The 23,652-nt window shown below is 40.9% G+C and overlaps 1 protein-coding gene across 1 annotated transcript in view; it reads right to left on the bottom strand.

Annotated features, from left to right (window-relative positions):
* LOC136874463 (neogenin) overlaps window positions 1-23,652 on the bottom strand; it is a 453,251-nt gene that overhangs the window by 280,482 nt on the left and 149,117 nt on the right. Inside the window, exon 2 of the mRNA XM_068227813.1 lies at window positions 16,773-16,941. Within this exon, the coding sequence (XP_068083914.1) occupies window positions 16,773-16,941 (169 nt within the window). The remainder of the gene's footprint in view (window positions 1-16,772; window positions 16,942-23,652) is intronic.

Below are 23,652 nucleotides of genomic sequence, written 5' to 3'. Positions count from 1 at the left end.
TCCTACCATATAATGCACAATTTTCTAGTTTTTTAGTAATTATTAATCAGCTGTCAATTTAGTAATGCACAATTTTTTTTACTAATTAGTAATCAGCTGTCAATTAAGCAATCCATTTTGAACAGCATCAATGAAGTAAGCAAGGTGTTTGTTCTAAACAAACATTCATCAGACAAAATCCATGGTAATCAGTCTGATGCAACCATAGAAGGTAAGATAAAAGAGAAACGTGGACGGAGATGATCATGTCTCCGGCAGGGATTTGATATTGAAGATAGAAAAGAAAAACCGTCAATGATGGTCTAAGTCACAAGAAGAAGAACATATTAGTTCGGACAAGGATTATTGTACACTATTCATACCACTACGACGTAAAGTGAGTCATTTTCTAAACATATTTATCTCTCATTGTGTAGATATTTGTGCTCAGCAGCCGAATATGCTGTACCTGTTTGGGTAAACAGCCCATATATAGAATCCCAGTTGAACATCACCATGAGACTGATCTCTGGGACCTAGAGCCACACCCACAAACTGGCTCGCTAACCTAAGTCACATAGCCCTTCCTAATCTCTCCCGATAGGAAGCTTTGGTTCGTGATTAAAAGAGAGTAAATGACAACGCCAATGTACCAATACACAGAGACATCCCTGTTGTTACAGGAAACAGCAGGCTCAAATGAAGAAAATCTCCCACAACAACAGCCCAGCAATTAGAAAGACAGAACTTCCACGTTACAACAAAGTGGATAAAAGAATGGAAAGTAGAAAACTTCTGTACTTCACGACGTCTTGGATATGAAAAAGAAGTTCCCTGGATTGGAGCCTTTCCGTTGAACACGGACAACTCTAACTGTGAACATAATGAGGACCAATCATTCTACATAACTTGGGCGAAGTACGTAGTTGGGATGCAGCTCAGCAGACTATTTGAAACATAATAACTGAAATCATTCAACATTTACATCACAGAGATATGGATGACTCTTGTTGGCTATCCCATTCTCACTTCAGTGGACAGGACAACTCAATCATAAATTTGAGTGTAACAGCCATACGATACTTTTTTTTCGACGGGTTTAACGTCGCACCGACACAGATAGGTCTTATGGCAACGATATGATAGGAAAGGCTTAGGAGCGGGAAGGAAGCGGCCGTAGCCTTAATTAAGGCACAGCCCCAGCATCTGCCGGGTGTGAAAATGGGAAACCACAGAAAACCATCTTCAGTATTGCCGACAGTGGGGCTCTAACCAACTATCTCCCGGATGCAAGCACACAGCTGCACGCCCCTAATCGCACGGCCAACTCGCCCGGTGATAAATAATATAAATAAATAAAATGTCAATCGTTCAACGAGTCCTAATCCCATTCTACGGAGTCATTTGTGTGAAATTTCGATTTTTCTTGGTTTATTTGTACTTTGTAATTTGTCTACTTATCGTAATTTTATTTCTATAACTTAAAAAGTGATCGGTATGTTTTGTCCTTCGTGACACACCATACTGAGAGTAAGCTCTGTAAAGAAAGAAAGAAAGAAAGAAAGAAAGAAAGAAAGAAAGAAAGAAAAACGTATATACAATTATGAAGAGTCTTCGGTATCTTGCCTCCGTTCTTTTCAACGACTTTACAACGTCACGCTCAAAGACAGCGCTTGAACAAACATCGCGATTTGAGCGGGACTGTTTTAAAATGCTTTAGTGCAGGAGTGCTCAACTTAATTTGTAGGTGGGCCAGATGGCAGATTTCTTAAAGAATGGTGGTCCACATTATCCCCCACCCTTTTCACCTCACCCCAACCCTGCCTAACACACAAATACATCTGTCCCCAGCGGCTCATGAGTTGAGAGGCTGAGAGTGCATTCCCGAGCCGGTACATGCCTCACAGCCTTTCTTGACTCTTCCGTTCTTCAACATCTAGACGATGATGTCGGGGTATTTCTTCAAGTTAGGGTATTTAGACCACGAATTATATTCCTCAATTACCCTTTTTCCAGTCACCAATTAACCAACCTCATACACGGCTATTTGGCAATACGAACAACAACCTGACACACAATTCAAAACGAGCTGAGGAAAGTAAGAATTAGTGAGATGTCTAGGTCTTCCTTAGTAACCGTGTTGAAATGTCTGGAGATAAATTTGATACAGCCAGCCTCAGAATCGAATACAAGTGTCCATCGGGGATCCGGGAACGTAATTTTGATTTCATCTTCATTCTTGAAAATGTAGGTTTGCTCAGTACAACACAAAAAGTGGGGGAATTTGCCCTTCTCCAATTGCTGTCGAAATAATTTAAAATTGTTTTGGAACGCTAACAGGTAATTATACACTTAATTTAGAAGCCTGCCTTCACTTTGCAACCCCTTATTCAAAATATTTAAATGTTGCGTTAAATCGGTGAGTACCGTAAAATCCCACGTCCAGTTCTCATCACCCAGTTCTGTCATTTCTTTCTGCTTCATATTTATAAATGTACTTATTTCTTCTCGAAGTTGAAAGAAGCTCTTCAAAATATTATCACGACTAAGCCAGCGAACTTCGCTATGATAAATTACATCGTCATAATCAAAATCAATTTCAACCAGAAGCGACTAGAACTTCCAATGGTTGAGTTCATGTGATCGAATATAATTAAAGCTAACTGCCACTTTTCCACACACAAATTACTGATGTATAGTGCAGCGTATTGCAAATGAATATTTCTGGAACTTCCTCCGTTTCTTATTTTTCTAACTAATCCGGATGTGTACAACTCATATTTCATGCTCCATCCGTTATTACAGACGCCAATACATCCCAGTCTAAATCGAAATCGTTCAATGTTTTACTGAGTTGGAGAAAGAAAATATCCAATATTATAATTCCCTGGATGGTTCTTAAAGATGTAAATTCCTTAGTCATTTCACGCGCTTTGCAAACGCCACGAATAAAAATTAAAAGTTGGGCTGTATCTTGGACGTCATTACTTTCATCCAAAGCCAATGAAAATCACTCGAATGATTTTGATTTTTCACGCAGTTGTGGTTACAAATTAGCCCCCAGTTCTTTTCGTCAATGTGTTCCGCGATAAGATGACTGTATTTATCCGTTCCTTTCTCACGACAAATTTGTTCTATTACAGAAAGCATACCGTTCTTTAAGATAATACCCATCTCCAATAATCTTGGAAACCATTCATCTGGAGAGAGCATTGTTTATTGTAATCTTACTTTGCGATACACGCAGTTTACAAAGTTAATATTCTATAGCAGTAAAAGCACAAGTAAACAATACGATGTCCGGAAAACAAACATTATTGTAAGGAATGAAACTTCTCGGACATGCTATAGAGGTCCATCAGGTACCCCGGAATCATGACGCCCACAAAGTGGTCACCGGAGTAGTCATCCGCAATCCGTCCATATTACGCCCGACTCTTGGAATGAATATTAATATTGACTGTCGAAGGAAAAACAAAAAGAAGCAGAATAATGGAACTACGACGATAGATTAATTGTATGTTATAACTATGATCTACGTACCTAAAAGTTCTGGACTTCAACGAAGTTATATTATCTAGGTTGCCTTAGGCACAATTATGTTATTAACTAGCATGTATCACACACGTATTTTCCTTCCACCAATTTAGTTCCCCGCATTCCCGTAATAATAATAATGAATAATTTTGCAATTCTTCCCGGCAGCATACAATCTCTGTTCAATAACTTTACAATCGTATACAGCTGATTTTCATTATCAATCTTTCTCATATCCTCCTCATCTATAAATTTCTCTCTTATTTTCTTTGCCTATAAACAGTCTTTTATAAGGTGTGCCTATCCCATTTCTTCATAACATAGTAAACATTTATTTCCATTTTTCTTTTGTCTGGTATACAATTCTTTACAAAGTTCCCATCAGAAAATGGGTTCCATTTCGTGGCTAATAAATGAATAACTCTATAATTAGTAGGAAATTCAGCAGTATTTTCCTCGACATGTTTTTGAGCGGCGAGACCTTTCAGTGAACGTGATATATATTTTATTTCCTTACCACTCAATCGTATTGTTACAATTAAAACGCACACACAAACACATACAAAAACACAATTATACTTGAGAATGAATGACAACAGTTCCCTAATTAGTATAAATTTACGAAGTCTATTGTTATCCTCCTCACAGCAGATAGCCAGCTCTGGTATTTACTTGAACGATCCCTTCTGTAATATTGATGAACAGCTCACCTTTCACTTGGCCCCGCACGCTCATTCACTTGACACAACAGTTGCATGCACACAGGTTCGAACACATTGTTATCAATCACGACATACGATGACTGTTCCTTAGCTCTAACGCAGGCAAGTTCTTCATTTACGCAATCATTTCAAGTGGCCGTTCCACACAGTGAACTATTCAGCACATTTATTCGGCAAGACGACAACACAGCGCCACTAAACAACAGCGATCACACTTTACCATTATTCTCCGTCGTAATCCTCCAATATACTCAGTGATGACAAGCAACGACGAGCACTACTATTCACTCCAAAAACAATTCTGACGACAGCTAACACTACTGCTGTCCAACTCCACAACATAACGGCAACAGAAACACTCCCAACACTCTGACAATGAATCACTCCTTTTCGCAGCGACCTTCCTTTTATATCCCTGCTGATGAAGTACTATAATCTTCGGTCTACGGCCAGAGAAGGCATATTCTCGTATCGCGTTCCAGAAGGCCAACGGGGAAACCAGACGAATCACATTAAAAGGAGAGGCCGCGTCATGCTCGAAGGCGGACTGTGAGGTCCCCGGCCTGACTCACTCATCCTTTCCATGAAATACCGAAGGTATCTTCCAAGAGTTTTCGCATTCGCCTGAACACGTAACAGTATTTATTATATACAGATTTGTGTTAGAATCATATTGCCGACCGATGTTGTGTTCTTTAAACACTGAAATATCTTCTCTCCATATTAGACAGTGGCGTATACTGAGGGCTACCAAGGCTATCGGTGAAGCCCAAACCTCAATTGAGAACGATGGAAGTCTAAAGCACATTATAATGTAAGCATCTGACACATTGTTCCATTTTCAAAACTTGAAAGCGGTGAGAAAAAACGTCGCACGTATTTCTGAGAGCTAAGCATCAGAGACTGATATCGCAGCCCAGACTCTCTTACCTCTCCCCTCTCCTCGTCCATAGCGGCTTGCTGCTGTATATTGGATAGGAAAGTGGGCCGGGGGGGGGGAGGGGTTAGGTGTAATAGACTTCGGTCCGTCAGACAGCCACTAGTAACTACCAACCATGCGTTACTCATCCTATATACTTCCTCATCTCATACTTCTGACTTAATCTATAGATAACAGAGTGCTGGTATTTCACTCCCGTTTCCTTCTACATTCTTGTAGCAAGACACTGCAGGGCTGCTGTTTAGGAGCAATAGTGTTTTATTTTTATAGGTACAACTGCTAAAATGAAATGCAATTTATCAGGTTCTCTTTTGTTGGTTGGAATCGAACCCGTGATGATGGGTCAGATACCACCACTGATCTCCCGAGGAAGCTAATAAACCAGTGAACGATGGGTACGACCGCTATAAAATTCATCATTTGTATTTAATACTAATAATAATAATAATAATAATAATAATAATAATAATAATACCCGTGTGGGGATTTACCGGTTACCTCCATCGGGCGCGTCCCATTGGAATTGGGGAAGCTCGCTGGCTCTGTCGCCAGCAGAGTCAGAGGGTAGTAGGGAAATAAAATACCACCGTGAAAAAAAACTGGTCCCTTGCCAGGGTTACGGCGAAGACTGGTAAATGACCAGAAGCCAGAAAACATCTTGAGGCAACCTCTAGGGCTAACAACCCTAGTTGTAAAAGGATGGGTACCCGTCCAAAGCAAAGTCAAGTCAAAAAGCATGATGGCACAACATTTCAAGAAACATACCCCAGGGGGTAAATCTTCGGATAAATCCCTCGTCGTGAATGCCACGGCGCACGAGTCTCGTTCGGATTCTGGGGGAGACTCGACATCATGCAAGAGACGAGTCGGAGCGTCTCGGTGTACCCCGAAGAGTCAAAAACTCAGGCCAAAATCTAAAACCTTTCTAGCAACTTTCAACATAAATTCACTTACACAAACTGGCAAGCTGATAACCCTCACCAAAGCTCTTCACGAAAATCAGATATCCATAATGGCCCTACAGGAAACAAGGTACCCAGATGAAGAGATTTTTGAATCCGAAGGCTACCGATTTTTCAAGAGCAAAGCGCAAAGAGGAATCCTCAATGGAGCTGTGATGCTTGGAACCGCGTTTGCTGTTAGAACCAAGATCCTTAAATCGGTTGCAAATTTCGAACCTGTGAATGACAGATTGTCTATACTCACAATTAAATGCGCGAACAAAACCTACGCCCTAGTTAACGCACATGCTCCTACAAACGATAGGAACAAGTCTGATCCAGACGAAGTTGATAATTTCTGGGACCTACTGGATGAAAAATTAAACAAAATCCCCAAACACCATGTCAAGCTTCTTTTGGGTGACTTCAATGCCCAACTAGGTCGTGAACAGAAGTACAAGAAAGTTATAGGAAATTACCCTGCTCACAAAAGAACCAATCCCAACGGCAAAAGACTGGTGTCCATTTGCGAAAATCACAACCTGCAGGTCATGTCGACCCACTTTCGCCATCTACCCAGAAAGCAAATGACTTGGCGTTCTCCCGTCCAAGCTCTCGGAGAGTTCCAAATTGATCACGTTGCGATCTCCAGGAGAAACAGCCCTGAGATTGTGAATGTGAAGGTAAAGAAAGGCATCAATGTGGCCTCAGATCATTATATATCTCTTATCAAATTCCAACCAATTCCCGCAAACACAAGGAAGACAACCAAACAGATCACACGCTTCGATAATGATAAACTTCGGCAAAGGGTCGAGGAGTTCCAGGAGAAGGCTAGACCAAATGACTGTGACTTTAACAACGCCAAAAATCGCCTTGTTGAGGCCGCCAAAGACGTTGCAGAAATCAAGAGAAGCAAAAAGCATGCCTGGTGGAATGGTACCTGCGAATCAGTCCTCCAAGAAAGACTCAATGCATGGAAACAGTACTACTCTACGAAATCAGAAAATGATTGGGAAACCTACAAAACCCAACGTGCCCAAGCAGCTAGGGTGTTCAGAACTGAGAAACGTAAATACGAAAAATCTCTCATTGAAAAGATAGAACAAAACTTTAGGAAAAATGAAAGCAGAGAGTACTACAGAGCCTTCAAACGCAAACTCACTGGCTATAAACCACCATCTCTATGCTTTGAGCGAAAGGACGGCACACTGGCGACGTCAAATGAAGAAAATTGCAGCATTCTGGCAGATAACTTCAAGAATTTACTTAATTGCTCTAAACCGCAAAGCGCCATTGAGACCAAGGAACCCTTACTCAGGTACCCAGATTCCAGACCACCCGACAGAGGTGAAATCAAGCGCCACATATCCCGTCTCAAAAATAACAAAGCGCCGGATGAAGACTCAGTAGTAGCAGAACTATGGAAATATGCCCCAGAGGAATCACTTGATATCTTGCAAAAGCAAATAGAAGAAATTTGGAACAAGGAGACCCTACCCGAAGATTGGAAAATAGCTTTGATCCATCCACTACACAAAAAAGGCAGCATGAAGAACATCAACAACTATAGAGGAATATCTTTGCTACCCGTGACTTACAAAATTCTATCACTTGCCATCCTGGAGCGTTTGGAAGCACAAGTCGAACATCAAATAGGTGAATACCAAGGAGGGTTCAGAAAAGGTCGCTCAACAGCTGAACAGATCCAAAATCTCAAAACGATCATCAGATATTGTACACTAAGATCCAAGCAGTATGTGTCTGTCTTTGTGGACTTTAAGAAAGCGTACGACTCCATTGACCGGGAAGTCCTGCTAAACATCTTAAATGAATTTGGTGTTGATTTGAAACTGCTGGCATTAATTAGAGCCACCCTGACCGATACAAAATCCAAGGTGAAGTTCCACGGATGTCTCTCGCATTCCTTTGACATCAAAACAGGAGTCCGACAAGGTGATGGGCTATCCCCGATACTCTTCAACTGTGTTCTTGAAAAGATCATCAGAACCTGGCGGGTGAGATTACAGGAAACCAACTACAGTCCATTGAGAATAGGAACCAAATCCAAGGGGATCGCAACAGACTGCTTAGCATTTGCCGATGATATTGCTGTTCTCTCAAACTACATAGAAACCGCTAGAGCTCAAGTTGAAATTTTAAAGGAAATTGCCGAACAAACTGGTTTGCAGATATCGTTTGAGAAAACAGAAGTAATGACTAACATCAAAGAGGCTCCACCAAAACTCCATACAAAATACGGTGACATCACCCGAGTAGACAAATTCAAATACCTGGGTGAGATCATCATGAAAAATGGACTGGACAAAGAAGCACTTCAGGAGCGAGTACGCAAACTGGAAATAGCCTACCAAACATCCCGCACAATCTACAACAAAAAATGCCTTTCCCAAAACACCAAGATACGTCACTATGAAACAGTTCTGAAGCCAGTAGTTCTATATGCAGACGAAACCCTGTCTCTAAATGCCAACAAAGGACTCCTTGAAGAACTGGAGAAAAGAGAACGCAAAATTGTGAGAGGAATCTTGGGATCAAAGTACAAAAATGGAATCCATCAAAAGAGATCCAACAAGGAAGTCTACAGCAAAATAGAGAAAATTACCGACACACTCAGAAAAAGACGGGCACGATTTTACGGTCATCTGAAAAGAATGGACGGAAGAAAGTTAACTAAAGAAATCTTTCACTTTTTTGATTCAAACCCCAAAACCACAATTCCCTGGATTAGAAATACCAAAGAAGACCTGCAAATGTTACATATCTCAGCTGAAGACGCCCTCAACAGAGATCTCTTCCGCAAGAAAATATTGACGAACGGGCTAAACCGAGACGAGCAACCGAAGAGAAGACACGGTGCCCCTTGGGCAGAGGAGCGTAAGCAGGCCCACTCACAAAGAATGAGGGAAATTTGGGCTCTAAAGAAGGCCAAGTTTAGTGTCAAATGCAACAAGACTTAACGTGGTCCTTGATGACCCCAGCGAATTATATAATAATAATAATAATAATAATAATAATAATAATAATAATAATAATAATAATAATAATAATAATAATAATAATGATAACAACGGTGCATGGAATCTGTGTAGGGTTGGTGGTGTCCTAATGAGGATAAAATGAATGGCGAGGACGTCATAGACACCCAGTCCTCAAGCCAGGGAAATTAACAGTATGAGGAGGTTGATTCTGAAAATTGATCCGGGGCCATCGGACCGAAGGCAAACATTCTGTCCATTTAGCCACAAAGCCGGACTTTCATTTGCTAAACCTTCGGCTACCATCTCCACTGATCAGGGGTTGAACATTGGCAGCAGCAGAGGCCAGGGCAATAGCTTGTGAAGCAGATTTCACAACACAGAATGCTTCTCCGTTGGCTATTGGCTGCAGCTCAAAACGCTGACGGCTTGACGTTCACTAAACCTACCATCGAAAAGGGTAACCTTAGTCTACTGGTAGCAAAAGTCTTGATCAATCAATCAATCAATCAATCAATCAATCAATCAATCAATCAATCAATCAATCAATCAATCAATCAATCAATCAATCAATCAATCAATCAATCAATCAACACTGATTTTCATTTAGGGTAGTCGTCCAGGTGGCACATTCCCTAGTCTTTTCTTAAATAATTGCAAATAATTTGGAAATTTAATGAACATCTCCCTTGGTAAATTATTCAAATCCCTAACACCTCCTCCTATAAACTAATATTTGCCCCATTTTTTTCTCTTGAATTCCAACTTTATCTTCATACTTCTTTCCTACTTTTAAAAACACCACTCAAGCTTATTCACATACCACATAGTCGAGCATCTCGTCTTCTTACTCCACAGTCTTCCCAGTCCAAAGTTTGTAACATTTTCGAACATTACACCTTTGTCGGAAAAATCCCATAACAAACCGTGCTCTTTTCCTTTGAATTATTTCCAGTTCTTGTATGAAGTAGTCCTGGTGAGGATCCCATACACTGGGGTCTTGCCAGAGACTTACACGCCCTCTCCTTACATCCTTACTACACCTAAATACCCTCATAACGGTGTGGAAAATATCTGTAACCTTTCTTGACAAGCTCTTTAATATGACTTCCGCAATATACTTTGCCCTGTACTATCCCTTAGTATCTAGTCAAACCATCAGCAGTAACAACGTTAATATTACGGGGAATTATCTCCAGAAAACCAGAGATGAATGCTAGTCGAGATGTGATGCTCGCCATGCCAGTTATTTCTCTTCTACCAGACGTAAAGTTTGTGGGAGAGTTTTAATATAGGCCTACTTTAACTTGTCTTGTGGGTGGGGGTAGCAGAATAATACCCACGATATCTCTTGCCTGTCGTAAGAGGCGACTAAAAGGGGCTCCAGTGACTCTTAACTTGGGAGCGTGGGTTGGCGACCACGGGGTCTTTAGCTGAGCCCTGGCATTGCTTGTGCCAGGCTCCTCACTTTCATCTGTCCTACCCGACCTCAGTTGATCAACTCTTGTTCATTGCAGACCCCGACGGTATTAGGTCACAAGGCCTAGGGAGTCTTGCATTTTCATGCCCGTAGAAGACTGTCTTTCTTTGGCCGATACCTTCCTTTTTCTAATTGTCGGATCCCTTCTATTCCCCCCCCCCCCCTCCCACTCTGATTAGTGTCATCGGAGGATTATTGCCCAGTTGTACACCCTCTTAAAACAAAATTCACCACCACCGCTGTGACAACAATGGTGCGGCACCACATTCTCTATGCGGTCCGTCCTTAATGTTATAAGTGGCGGCTGCAATAATATCCTACTTTGAAGGGGGTATGCGAAGTAGCTCCTTTGGGAAGAGCTTTCGCATTACTGGCCATCCGCATGGGCGTTTGCAAGACTATTTTTTTCTTTATTCTTTCTCGACCGCGCGTCAAAATTTATTTTTTATTTATTTATTATTTTCTCCATTTTCTACCTCGAAAGCCTTGCAGGCGGCCATGGACCGGGGGTGACAGTGGCTCTTGAGCGGCAGTGGTCTAGCGCCGGGGATGTCTTGGTACGACCGCGACAGGGTAACCAGTGCCGAAAGGAGATATGGGATTGCCTGGTGGGTTTAGGGAGGTTTCTCATAACTTCTCCTTTACGGAGGGGTGGAAGTAGCTGGCAGAAGACTAGCCTTTGCACCTCAAGTTATTCTGTACTCTTGTACTAGGCTATGTTCCTGCGTTAGTACTCGCTTGTCGGTCATTTGTCCAAACAGGTAGGTCACCACGGGCTGTGAGGCGGGGCGGAGCCTCACGGCACCCCCCCCCCCCAAAGACACATACTAGCACAGCTCCATTCGCTTTATCTCACCTAGAAAAAGGCAAACCTTGTCGAGCTGGGCTGAACTATGACCGAATAGGCTTCCAGTGATTTCCATCTCTTCGGATCGTTGATGGAGCACGAGGATGAACGTCATGACGTGGCTTCAGAAACTGGAAGCAGATCTCAGTCTAGCCAACATCGATGTCTTGATGTAGAGGAACAAGAGGTTGGATAAGAATTGTGAGTATGTTGAATAGCAATGTGTACTACTATGTATTCTTTTATCTGCCTGTAAAATAAAGTTTATCCGTGCAAGATCTTGTTTCCTTATTTTTTTAAAGGTACATTGCACTTATAACACATGGTGCCCGTCATCGATGAAGGGTCTGCCTTACAAAGGCTGCACCACTCTTAGTAATAAGCCATACAAAATACACCCTGGGGTGTACAAAATTTTCTGTACTTGCGGCAAGATATATAATGGCCAAACATTCCGGCTCCATTGGTACTCGTATCAAGGAATACCAACGTCTCAACCAGCCAGACAAATCAGTAATAGCTGAGCGCACCCTATCAACGGGTCATGATGTCGCGTTCCAGGATGTTTGACTACAACTAACATGTTTTCATTCCTTCCTTGAAGAAGGAGGTGAGCCTCTTAGATGGTCACGCCGTCTCTCAGACCAGTAGATGCTTGGAGAAAGGGGGTAGGCGTTCGTTGCCTATAATAGGAACTGTCTCGGCATTCACCTTAGTGCAGGGGAATGGAAAACCACGGAAAACAATTTTCAAGACAGATGAAAGTGGGGACCAGACCCTCTCCGTCTCCCACATTCATAGGCGTAGAGACGTGGCCATCCCTCCTCTGCTCAGTTGGACGGTCGGAGTGCAGAGCTGTAAGACCACGGACCAGCCGTGGCCATTTGTGGGCCCAGACTCACCCTGCATCGGCCGACCAGATGTTCGAGCTCTTACCCACACTAAACACTGCAGGTCTGGGATTATACGGGAAACTGTGGAAATACGAAAAAGTCCTGACAATTTCAAAAGGGACACACTCTGTCACTAAAGTACATACGTGGTTGCCAGCCATTAAGAATTTTTACAGGCAGTTCTCTTCCCCTGTCCTTTCACTATTATTATTTCTTTCAGATTTTTCCCAAATTCGTATTCTCCTCATCGCGAGATGGTTCACACTGCGCGAAGGAAGCCATCTAGTGGCGAACGAGAGTACCACTTACTATAGACAACGGTAAAGCATTCTCATGTTAAAGCGATTCAAACCTTCTTTCATTTTTAGAGAAGTCTTGCTTGTAAACAGACGAGATTATCTTTTGAAGACGCAGAGCAAAGTTCTCTGTATATAAAAAAAAAAGCTTATTATAGTATCTACATACAGACTATTATTATCTATGTAATGTCATCGTCATTCATTGTGAAAATCTGAATCACCAGTATACTGTATTTCAAGGAAAGTGTGTGTTTGGGGGTTACTTACACTAATGCCTGTATTTCATGTACATCATCCTTTAATTGGTCAGTTTCATTTGTAAATGGTCTGAAGGAATGCAGTTTATCAAATTCTATTGACTCAAGGGAAGTAGGCTATAACTGGGCAACCACCCTAGGTAAAATTTGAAATGTTTCAACAATGCTTAGAATGAATGTATTGTCCAAAAAAATACAAGCACCATAAAGGGCTTGGCAATGAAAGACTCCCCAGGCCTCGGAAGCCTAACCCCGTCGGGACAGAAAAAGATCAAGAGTTGACCAAGGGAGGTCGGATAAGAAATATGAAAGCGAGTAGCCTGACACAAATAACTCGAAGCAATGTCATGCTACAAAATGCTACAAAAATTAAAGCCTCTGGGACCCCTTTTAGTCGCCTTTTACGGCAGACTAGACATACCGTGAGGGTATTCTACCGGCCCCACCCACAGGGGGAAAGTAACATTATTATTGCTATTATTATTCCAGTCCTATTACTAAATTCATTAGTCAGCCCGTACCGTAGTTAGATCTAGTTTTACAGTTGAATATCCTTCCTTAAACCAACGCTGTATGGTGGGACGTCATCAGTATTACGTGTTTCTGTGGTGGATGGTAGTGTGATGTGTTCAGTGCATATGAAGATAATAATAATAATAATAATAATAATAATAATAATAATAATAATAATAATAATAATAATAATAATAGCACCTGCCACATTGTGAGAAAGTTTCTAGGAACGATTTTTCCTCTGACTTACGCCAAACAGCACGAAGTTCCAGGCGGCAGTTTCAGTAATACTGAAGAACAGATTCCCAAAATGGGGAGATAAGAAGTTGTTTAGCGACATCATCTGTGCATGTTTATTGTATAAATGTATATGTTGTAATTATTTCTGTTGTAAAAATTTGTAGATATATGTACCTATACTTTCATAGTCAAAGGGTGACTCCTTGCTTAGGCCGAGTCAGCCCATTATGTTACCGGCACAAGCCGAGCCTTCCTAAATTAATGTAATAATAATAATAATAATAATAATAATAATAATAATAATAATAATAATAATAATAATAATAATAATAATAATAATAATAATAATAATACCGGGCGAGTTGGCCGTGCGCGTAGAGGCGCGCGGCTGTGAGCTTGCATCCGGGAGATAGTAGGTTCGAATCCCACTATCGGCAGACCTGAAAATGGTTTTCCGTGGTTTCCCATTTTCACGCCAGGCAAATGCTGGGGCTGTACCTTAATTAAGGCCACGGCCGCTTCCTTCCAACCCCTAGGCCTTTCCTATCCCATCGTCGCCATAAGACCTATCTGTGTCGGTGCCACGTAAAGCCCCTAGCAAAAAAAAATAATAATACCATGGGTTCCCGGAGTATTTAAACTACGCGCCTTCTCTAAGGTCATCTATGCCAACGGACTTGAACTTGTAAACTCCCAAAGAATTTCGTCTTCTACAGTTAGATGGCTCTAACATCGATTTCCTAGCTCACTCTCACGCACTAAAAACGAACCTAGAACTTAGGAAATTTCAATTTTGTAATTAGTAAACCTTTTTCTGAAGACTGTTTTTTTTAAATGTACCGAAGTTGTCAACACCTCAGCTGGTTCCTCCTCTACTGTAACCTAAGTATCAGATGCTTGTGAATATGTTCCCTAGCCAATCAAAACCGGGGTTGTGTACAGAAATTCAGCCTATCAGCAATTTAATCGGGAAGGTTCCCCTTACAGAACTACATAAGCAGGGCACTTTAGGACCGTCTTATCTGAATTGCTCCAGTGCCTGGGAGTGTGACTTGACGGAGGCCTGGGAGGCAGAGGCGCGGCCTGCTTGAAGAATATCCAGCGATAAAAGGTAATGGCAGAATTTTCCTAAACATGTGATAGCGCCTGCGGGTAGATTGAGGGGAAGGTTTTAGCCGTTTTCTTTTAATGTCATTTTGTGAACTGGTGGTTTAAATGTAGGATTTTGGACGAAGTCTGAGGACTCTGTTTCTATTCCCTATCGGGAAATATGTAATGTAAGGGAAATAAGGTTGATGACCCTCTGGCGTCTCCCATTCAATCTTGCAATTGGGTGACTAAAGTTTTCAAACTCTACATTTTGTAAATCTCGTCTTGGCTTTAAAAGGTTCCTCCTTTAGTCGCCATCTTGTAGTATGGGATTAACCTCTGTATCTTTGGGCCGTAAGCCCACTTAGTTTTTTAGTAATTTCTATAAGGATTGTTGGAGTTTCGCCTCCTTGCCTTTTGTTAATGGCCAGTTATGTGCATCCTTTTCTCTTTTACTCTTAAGGCCATGTAGTATGGGTAATTATGCCCCTGTTTATCCTGTGTTATCCATATGTCTTCAAATATTAGTAGTTAAAAGAGAACTTTCGTTCACAGTAAACCACAATCAAGTTTCCAAAACTGGTCATTCCCTGTGGATGTCAGAAGATAGCTGTATCCAATCCTCAGTGGAACACGGTATAACTTTCACTGTCCGAGCAAGCACTGTAGCTGTAATTTCGAGAAATGAATTGGGATTGTAAATTTCTTACCTGTTTTTAAAGGAGGAATATGCAATCTTAGAACTTACCTGTAGCCCAGTAAAAGTACGGAAATATCACGTCAAGAAGAAAACTATAAATAATTAAGAGAGTTTGCTTATAGACTTATCTCCTTTCTACGTAAATTAAAAACAGTTCTTGTTCATTAGGTTCTTCTGTCACTACGAAAATCATACGCATTATCAAAACTCGACCAAGAGTCCACATAAAATGCCTTAGCGAGCCGTATGTTGAGCACTCTGTCTTCTAATGGTTACCTTCTGCTGACAAAAAGAGGGACTTGTTACAATACAGCTGCCTTTTGATTATTTCTTACGATGAATTTTATAGGAAGGAATTCCTCTCCTTTGATTTCAGGTGCTGAGATATTATACACATCAGCTTCGTTAAGGTATCTTTACGTGATGTAGCGGTTTCTACTGTAGTATATGCATTGATAGAAATTTGATTTAAGAGTAAGGGAAGCGGCTATAATGTTGATGAAGGTTCTATCCGAACCTTGTGCTGGACAAAAAGTGTGCAAATGATAACGGTGAACAAGGGATAGATTTAGAAAATTAGAACGTTGAAATGCATACGGGATAATGGTGGTTCGAACACCTCTGTCGACAGCCCTGGTTTCCCATCTTCACACCAGGCAAATGCCGGGGTCAGCCGCTACCTTCCCAATTTTGTTTGTTCCCTGTCCTATTGTATCCGAAAACCTAATAAGAGTGTTAGTACGTCGCTGAACGGCAAGCTGAAAAGAAAAGCTGAATGCAAAACCACTTCTCGTAGAAAACACAATGCATGCAAATAATATTCAGCAATTCTGTGAATATTTCGCGTTACAATTAGTTTAGAAATTTCCAGGTCAATATGTGTATATTACGAAATGAAAAACCTGCAATGTATTATTATTAGTTGATTATTATAATTATTTTTAAAAGGTTTACCCATAATATGTAATTACACTAAAGATGAAAGAAGCACATATCAAGGACTTAAGCGATTAAGCCTTCACCTACCGCACCAATCCTAAGAGCGGTTCGAGCCAAACCCTTTGTTTCATTTAACATGATTTGCCGTTTGGACTGAGAAATTGTTAACGCGCAACCAGAATATAGAAATTTGCCTGTACACCAATGAAAATTGCTCATATCATAATCAAACATGAACAAAGGGAAAGGTAAGAACAGAGAATAAAAGGCATGCCGATGGGAAGGGGGAAGTAATTCTGAAATCAATGAAATAACACAATAAACTAGTATGTCATTACAAGCAGGATACTATCAGTATATTACCGACTATGGTATTACACTCTTCGAAAACACTTACCTGTAGGAATCTCCGATCAAGTTGAGGGGCTGTCGGTCTTCTCCCCTCCACTTGATCATGGGCACAGCGTCACGATCTAAGCTGGTGGCCGCACAGTGCAGCATGGCCGAACTGCCAGGAACTACCACCGTGTCTTGTGGTTCTACAGTGAGCCGCAGGTCCAAGCCGCCTGAAACAGAGAACCAAGCCTTACCACTGGGGACTACAAAACAAAGAGTTTAAATAAGTCTAACAGAGCCACCTGAAATAAACAGTCGATCGTAACTCTGCTCATGTGATGTAAACATTTAATTGTAAGACACGGAGTTTATGAGCACACTATTGCGATAAGAGTCGCCTGAAATAAAGAGCCAATCCTAACTATATTTAAGTTAACTAGACATCAAAGGCACAGACTTTATGAGCATATTATTCCTTTTATCTCCTCATTACGAGTACCCATCTGCTTGTACCAGCAAACATTCCCGCTATTGGATGTCTGTTACTTCAACTTATGACTAAGGTATATTGAGTTCACCCAGTTTTCACTCCCGTATAGCAAGTCGGTCTGCAAACAGACCTATGTAAAGATAGTTTCATCCAAGATTTATTTCTTACAGGATACATATGATTGTAGCTACGAGTTCACTGCATTAGCTTTGCAACACTGATAATTAATTTTAGTTACTAGCCTATACGACCATTCCAGGAGAATACACGTCCAAATAATTGAAATGACCATTTGTTCCAGTTTTGTATTCCCGGCCTGACAGTCAATCATATAAGGATTTATCAAAGAGGGCTTATCCGTTAACTATAGACAGTACACACACAGACTGCAAGGTTCATGGTTAATTTTATAAAACATCATACAGTCGAACCTCCCTTCTGCGGACACCACCGTTTCCGAGGGAAAATGTGCGTTACGAGAGGTGTCCGCTAAAACAAGTTTGTAAAAATAATCGAATATTTTAACGGCAAAGAACATCCACCTTAAATATAAGCATACATATCTTTATTTTTATTATGCTAAGTCATTTCTGTGTTAGTATTTCATAGAGAGTTATTATAAGTGATTTTACATCATTTACAAACATTACAGCTTCTTGAAGTAATTCTTTGTTACTCATGTTTAACAGACAACTGAAATGCTACGGTATTTCTGTCCAACTAATTAGCGCCTGTACTGTCTTTCCCTTCTCAAGTTTACCCGTATACCTGAGCTCGACCTTATCAGCGACAATCCGAGTTATGAATAGAATGATGCAAGATGGGAAGAATATCCACAGGTAACTGAGTCAGCAGTCTCTAGCAGCATTTCTGGGCAATTAGAATTTTACCATTAGGTAAAACTGCATTCCGATGCACCTTCTCTCCCCTTGCACTCGAAATAGTACAAACATTCAATAGGGATTTCTTTATGCCTGAAGAATGGTTTTAAAAGAAAGGATGGCATGGTCCGGCATAATAAATTGTCCTGCAACGTGTAAAGTGTCCGCTGAAGTCACGTGGATGGGACAAATTACGATGTCCGCTGTCCGGAGTTCGAGGTGTCCGCTTAAATGAGGCCAATTTAACACTTGTCTTATGTAAAATAAAATCGGTTCCGAGGAAAATTGTCCGTATGGGGAGGTGTACGCTAAATAAGGGTGTCCGTTAGGGCAGGTTCGACTCTGCCAGAAAGGGAGTCAAATGTGGAGAGCAGGGATGAAAATAAACCCCTGTCTTCAGAAGCTCTTTTGGTCAGCAAGACTGTCACAGAATAACTGCCTCAGCAAACAAACTCTCAGTCCTTTACGACATTCCCGTTCTTCTCTTTAGAGATATTTCAGTGGATCTATCATACCGGTGTGACATGGCGCGTTATAGAACCGCAGTGCAATGAGTCAGCGGCTGGCTAACGTGAGCACTTCAGCAGCTCATTTATACTCCAGTGGGACTGTGGCTGGCAAGCGAAATGCGATGCTTGTCACGCAGACTAAGCAGGTCGCAAGTTCTGTTCCCTAATGCACTCTCATGGCACTAACTGTCTGACCAGCGCATATACATAAAAGTAGCTAATAACGTTTTAATACTGCGCGAATTAAGCTGCGTTAATTCTAATTCAACGTCGAGGACATCGCACTGCAGGGAATCGTGACCTCTTCTCGCTAGACGCTAATTTTAAAAATAGGAATGTCTGCAGTACGTACTGCGGTATTCCATCTCCCGCCGAAATGTTACATCAAACACAGTCCTCGTCATAGAAACGTAAGTTCCCGAACCATATGGAGATTTAGAAAATTTATGGTTGATTCCTTATGGATTGCAGTATAGTGCGGGATTGAATTCAGGTGTAGGGGAAGTCTCCTGCGAGTACGTAGTAGTGTGTGGTAAGAGTAAAGAGAGTTCAAAATAGCGATGTATGGTGTGCGGCGAGAACCTGTAGATTTGCAGTAGCTATAGTTGGTATGCGGTGGGAGTGAAAATAGCTATAAATGGTGAGTAGCGAGAATTAGTGGGATAGCAGCAGCGATAAATGGTGTGTGGTTAGCCAGTGAAGGCTAAGTGAACCCCAGAGTCATGTGTCTTTCAAAAAGTACAACTCTCGTTTCAAAATTTCTCGAAATCTTCACGGGGAATCGAACTCACATCCTACCAGGTCAGGCGAGTACGCCTTTACCGTTTCGGCTAGGCAGAAACCACGAGGGAATAACAGCGTAAAATGAAAATACAAGAAAGCGTTCAAAATGGGAGTTGCAGAAGAGTTTGTAGTGTACTTCTTTTGACCTAGGATTAAGATTGGTGTCCTAACGTTGTGCAATGGCGATAGAAAAACTGAAAGCTAAAATAATTATAATAATGTTACTTATTCTATGTCCCACTAAATACTTTTACGGTTTACGGAGACGTCGATGTGCCGGAATTTCGTCCCACAAGAGTTATGTAAGGTGCTAGTAAATCTACCGACACGAGGCTGACGTATTTGAACACCTTCAAATACCATCGCACTAAGCCAGTATCGAACTTGCCAAGTTGGACTACTCAGCCCGGCACAAAACCTTTCGTCGCCCTAGAAATGCAGTTGGTAAAACTAAACAATTCATCTCGTCGTAAAATGTCTGTAGTAAAAGCAAGTGCTTTTAATGAACCTATGGAAGGCCATTGTGACAGTGGATCGGTACAAGTTGACTGGCATATGAAAAAATAGTTTAACAAAACAGGTTGCATACAATTTCTATATAAAAACGCTACTATTGTGTGGTGGCCGGAATATTCCCCTGAGAGGTCATAAAGATGATGGAGTAATGTTGGGTTCAAGTACGGGAAATACAATGGAAAGGATTTTCCGCGCATTTCTTAGATTTCGAGTAGATGCTGGTGATCACGTTTTTTAAGAACTTGTGAAAAAGGCACCTAGAAATGCAACTCTAATTAGCACTGTTCCGAGGTATCTGTGGAACAGCAGAGGTGAAAGAAGGTGCCGGGGTGAACAGGTCTCAGGCTACGAAATTAAAGTTAATTTAAAATTTAACAAGGTTATATTTTCTTTTCAAAATCAAGAAATAACAAGCATGGCAGGTACAGAGTAGCAAAGCAACAAAGAACAATTACAGTGTTAACAGGATTTGGGCTTCGAGCCCCGGACTCACAATTCTTGGGCAACTAGCCCAACTTTACCCCAAAACAAGATTTAACAGAGGGGCAGAAAACCCCATTCATGCCCAGGAGCACTTGCTCTAAATTACACAGAAAAGCCTCATCGAGGCATACACACTCAATTTTCAAAAAAGAGCCACTCGCTCTCAACCTTAAGCCTATCAAAGGCCACACCAAACTCCACCTTCAAGTTGTCCTCTAAGGACATAGACACCGGGGTAAAATACCCAACCTACTGAGGTCTATCAAGTGAAAAAAAAAAGGTTAATTACATGACCTCCAAAATAACAATTTGAGAGGAGGCGATCTGCACTCCTAATACCTTTTGTTTAAAACCTAAACTGGCTCTAGGCCGCTAATGCAAGGGCTAATCCCATACTAAAGAGGTGACTTTAGAAAGAAACGATTTACATTACGTTAAGGAAGAATTGGTTGTGAAAATAAGTTCACCTCAAAACAATATGAGTGGGAGCTCGAGAGGGTTAAGCACTCTCTATCCCAGTATGTAGCTTACAAGAGAATAGATACAAAGAGTCTTTACATTTTAGGGAAAAGTTACATGGTGGAAAAACTTCGGACCCGCCCCGAGAGTTAAACTGCTGAGCTAGCAAGAAAAGAAGTTATTAAACGGCCATTACCTTGTTGTTGAACTGCTGCCCGAAGAAAGAGGCGCTTCCCGCCCCCTGCTACGTACTTTACACTTTGAAAGTTGGTACTGAAGTGGCGCAGAGACCCGAAAATCAGCAGTTTATATACTCTCGCGGAAAGTTCGAGGCGTTTCAGGAATGAGAACACCCGCGCACAAAAACTTTATTGGCTAGGGTTAAGCAAGACATTCAAGTTGGAGAAGATACACCTGATTGGTTATAAATTAATTAAAGAAATTCGGGATTGGCTAAATTCAAAACAAGGGGAAAGAAAGGGTTATACAGCCAACTTAAACAATAACAGAAAGAAATTTAACAAGGAACAAACTTTTGAAATAAAAATTTCTCCAAAAAACAGTTCTTTCACTTCGCACTAGGGTGCACCATTGTAGTTCTTCAGTAGTGTCCTCTAGAAGAGAAAGTTCACACTTCTTACTACAGGTAAAACAAAAATACATCGAAAACGGCCCAGTTCAGAAACTTCAAAATTTCCAAGTAGTGACATCTTCTGAGAAACTTGAAAATTAAAACATTAGATAAAGTTCAGACTTCCTCCAGTAGGGGAGTTTCAACTGGCGCAAAGTTTGAATTAGCGGCGTGGAGGTGTACCGCCCGGTACAAGCACGATGGCACAGAATGATGTGTTATGGAGATACAATGTTAAAGAATATTGTTAGGAAAATTAAGTTTTTTTCTTTCTTCAATTTTAGCCAACGAGACAACAGATGTTAGTACCTGTGAACAATTTACATTGCGCATTAGTAACTTGGATGTACAAAGCAACATGTTGAAGGATAACTTTTTGGGCTTTGTTAATGATCTAATAGGAGAAGAATTAGTAGACACTATTGTGACTAACCTTTACAGCATTGGTTTGTCAGTTCAAATCGTACGAGATTAGGCTTATGAGGGTGGACCAAATATGGCAGAAAAACACACCGTGCTACAGGCGCGTATCCGACAACTATTGAGCTAAACATTGGCTGAATCTAGCCATTTCTCAAGCTTGCGCTGTACAGTAAATAAGAATTGTATTCGGAACAATAAAAGAAGTGTGCAATTTTGTTGGAGAAACATCAAAACAAACGACATTATTAGAAGCCATGATTCAGAAAATCTTCACTGAAAGCAAAATCAAGACTCAAGTCATTTTGTGATACTCGGTAGATGGAGAGGGAAAATGCTGTGTTGGTTTTCCGAGCCATGGTTTCGGCAGTGGTCGAATTACTTGAAGGAATTGCTCACAGAAGACAAGGAACAGCTTTTTCCTTGGCTAATGGAAAGCTGTTTGCAAATGAATTTTATTTTATTATGGCACTGGAAGTAATTGTCGAGATATTTTCTATCACATTGGTCCTCTCTCATCAATTACAAGATCCTTCTCATGATATGCTTAATGCATATACAATAGCTCAAAAGATAACGGAAAGAAAGATTTTCAGCTCTTTACTCAAGGAGCGTTTCATTAAGTGAGGAATTGTGTATCTGAATGTAATAATGTAATTTACTCGTACTATAAAACGCTAGATTGAAAAACTATACTTGGGAATACTGATTTGCTCCCAAATGTATGATCGTACGTTGAAAACAAGTACATCCCTCAATTTGCCTAATTTAACAATGCTGGGCTGATGAATAAAACCTGTACAGTAAGGGGAGTAGGTCTATATTATTTCAAGAGACCTTCAATACTATTTTAAGAATATTAAAATACAATGTGGGTATCTTTAACGGATATGAATATAATACATTCTTATTGACCCTTCTTCTTCTACATCCCGACTTTCAGTTTATTTTGGGATCTGCAACTGATGTGGATTTGGTCCAGTTTTATGACTGGATGCCCTTCTTAACCCAAACCCTACGTGAAGGGACGTATGTATTCAGTAAGACGTATTTCTGCGGCGATTAGTCGTGTGATGTGCTGTGTTCATATAAAGAGAAGTATGTTGAAGCGAACACAAACACCTAGTCCGAACAAGGGGAATTAGCTTCAGACATTTAAAATCCCCGACCCTCCCGAGAATTGAAGCCGGGGCCGACTGAACCGATGTCAGTAAGCTGAACATTCAGGTATGAAATCGGACGTTCTTATTGTATTTTTAATCATTTACGGTCACTGAGCCAACGGCGCACACATGTCGAAACATCAGATCCCGTGTAAGTTACGGAACACAGTACGTGATCACCACTTGGATGGGTAGAGGAGGAGAACGAAGGACCCGACTACACTACCACAAGTACACGATGCCTAATCAGAGGTTAGCTGAGGGCAAAGACCAAGTCACCAACTTCCACGTTCGTATTATTATTATTATTATTATTGTTACGGAGATATTATGGAGAGCAGAGGTGAAAGAAGGAGCGGGCATGAATGGGGTGGATATACCAAACTCGGAAGATTGAATTCAAACTTTAAACTTGGCAGTTTTATTTCTTTTCTTAACCTTTCCCCTTTTTTCTTTTCAAATCTTAATATTTTGACAAGTAAGTAACAATTGGTTACTAGAGTTAGCTCGTAAGCTTGATAAACACTTTTAGAGAATTGTAAAATAATCAGATAACGATTTTACAGGTTGATTTTGAAGCTCCCAATTACAAATGTTCCTTGAGCA

The sequence above is a fragment of the Anabrus simplex genome, chromosome 5 (assembly GCF_040414725.1).
Source record: "Anabrus simplex isolate iqAnaSimp1 chromosome 5, ASM4041472v1, whole genome shotgun sequence".
Lineage (NCBI taxonomy): Eukaryota > Metazoa > Arthropoda > Insecta > Orthoptera > Tettigoniidae > Anabrus > Anabrus simplex.
Note: the sequence above shows the minus strand (reverse complement) of the source record. Positions and strands in the feature narration are given on the sequence as shown.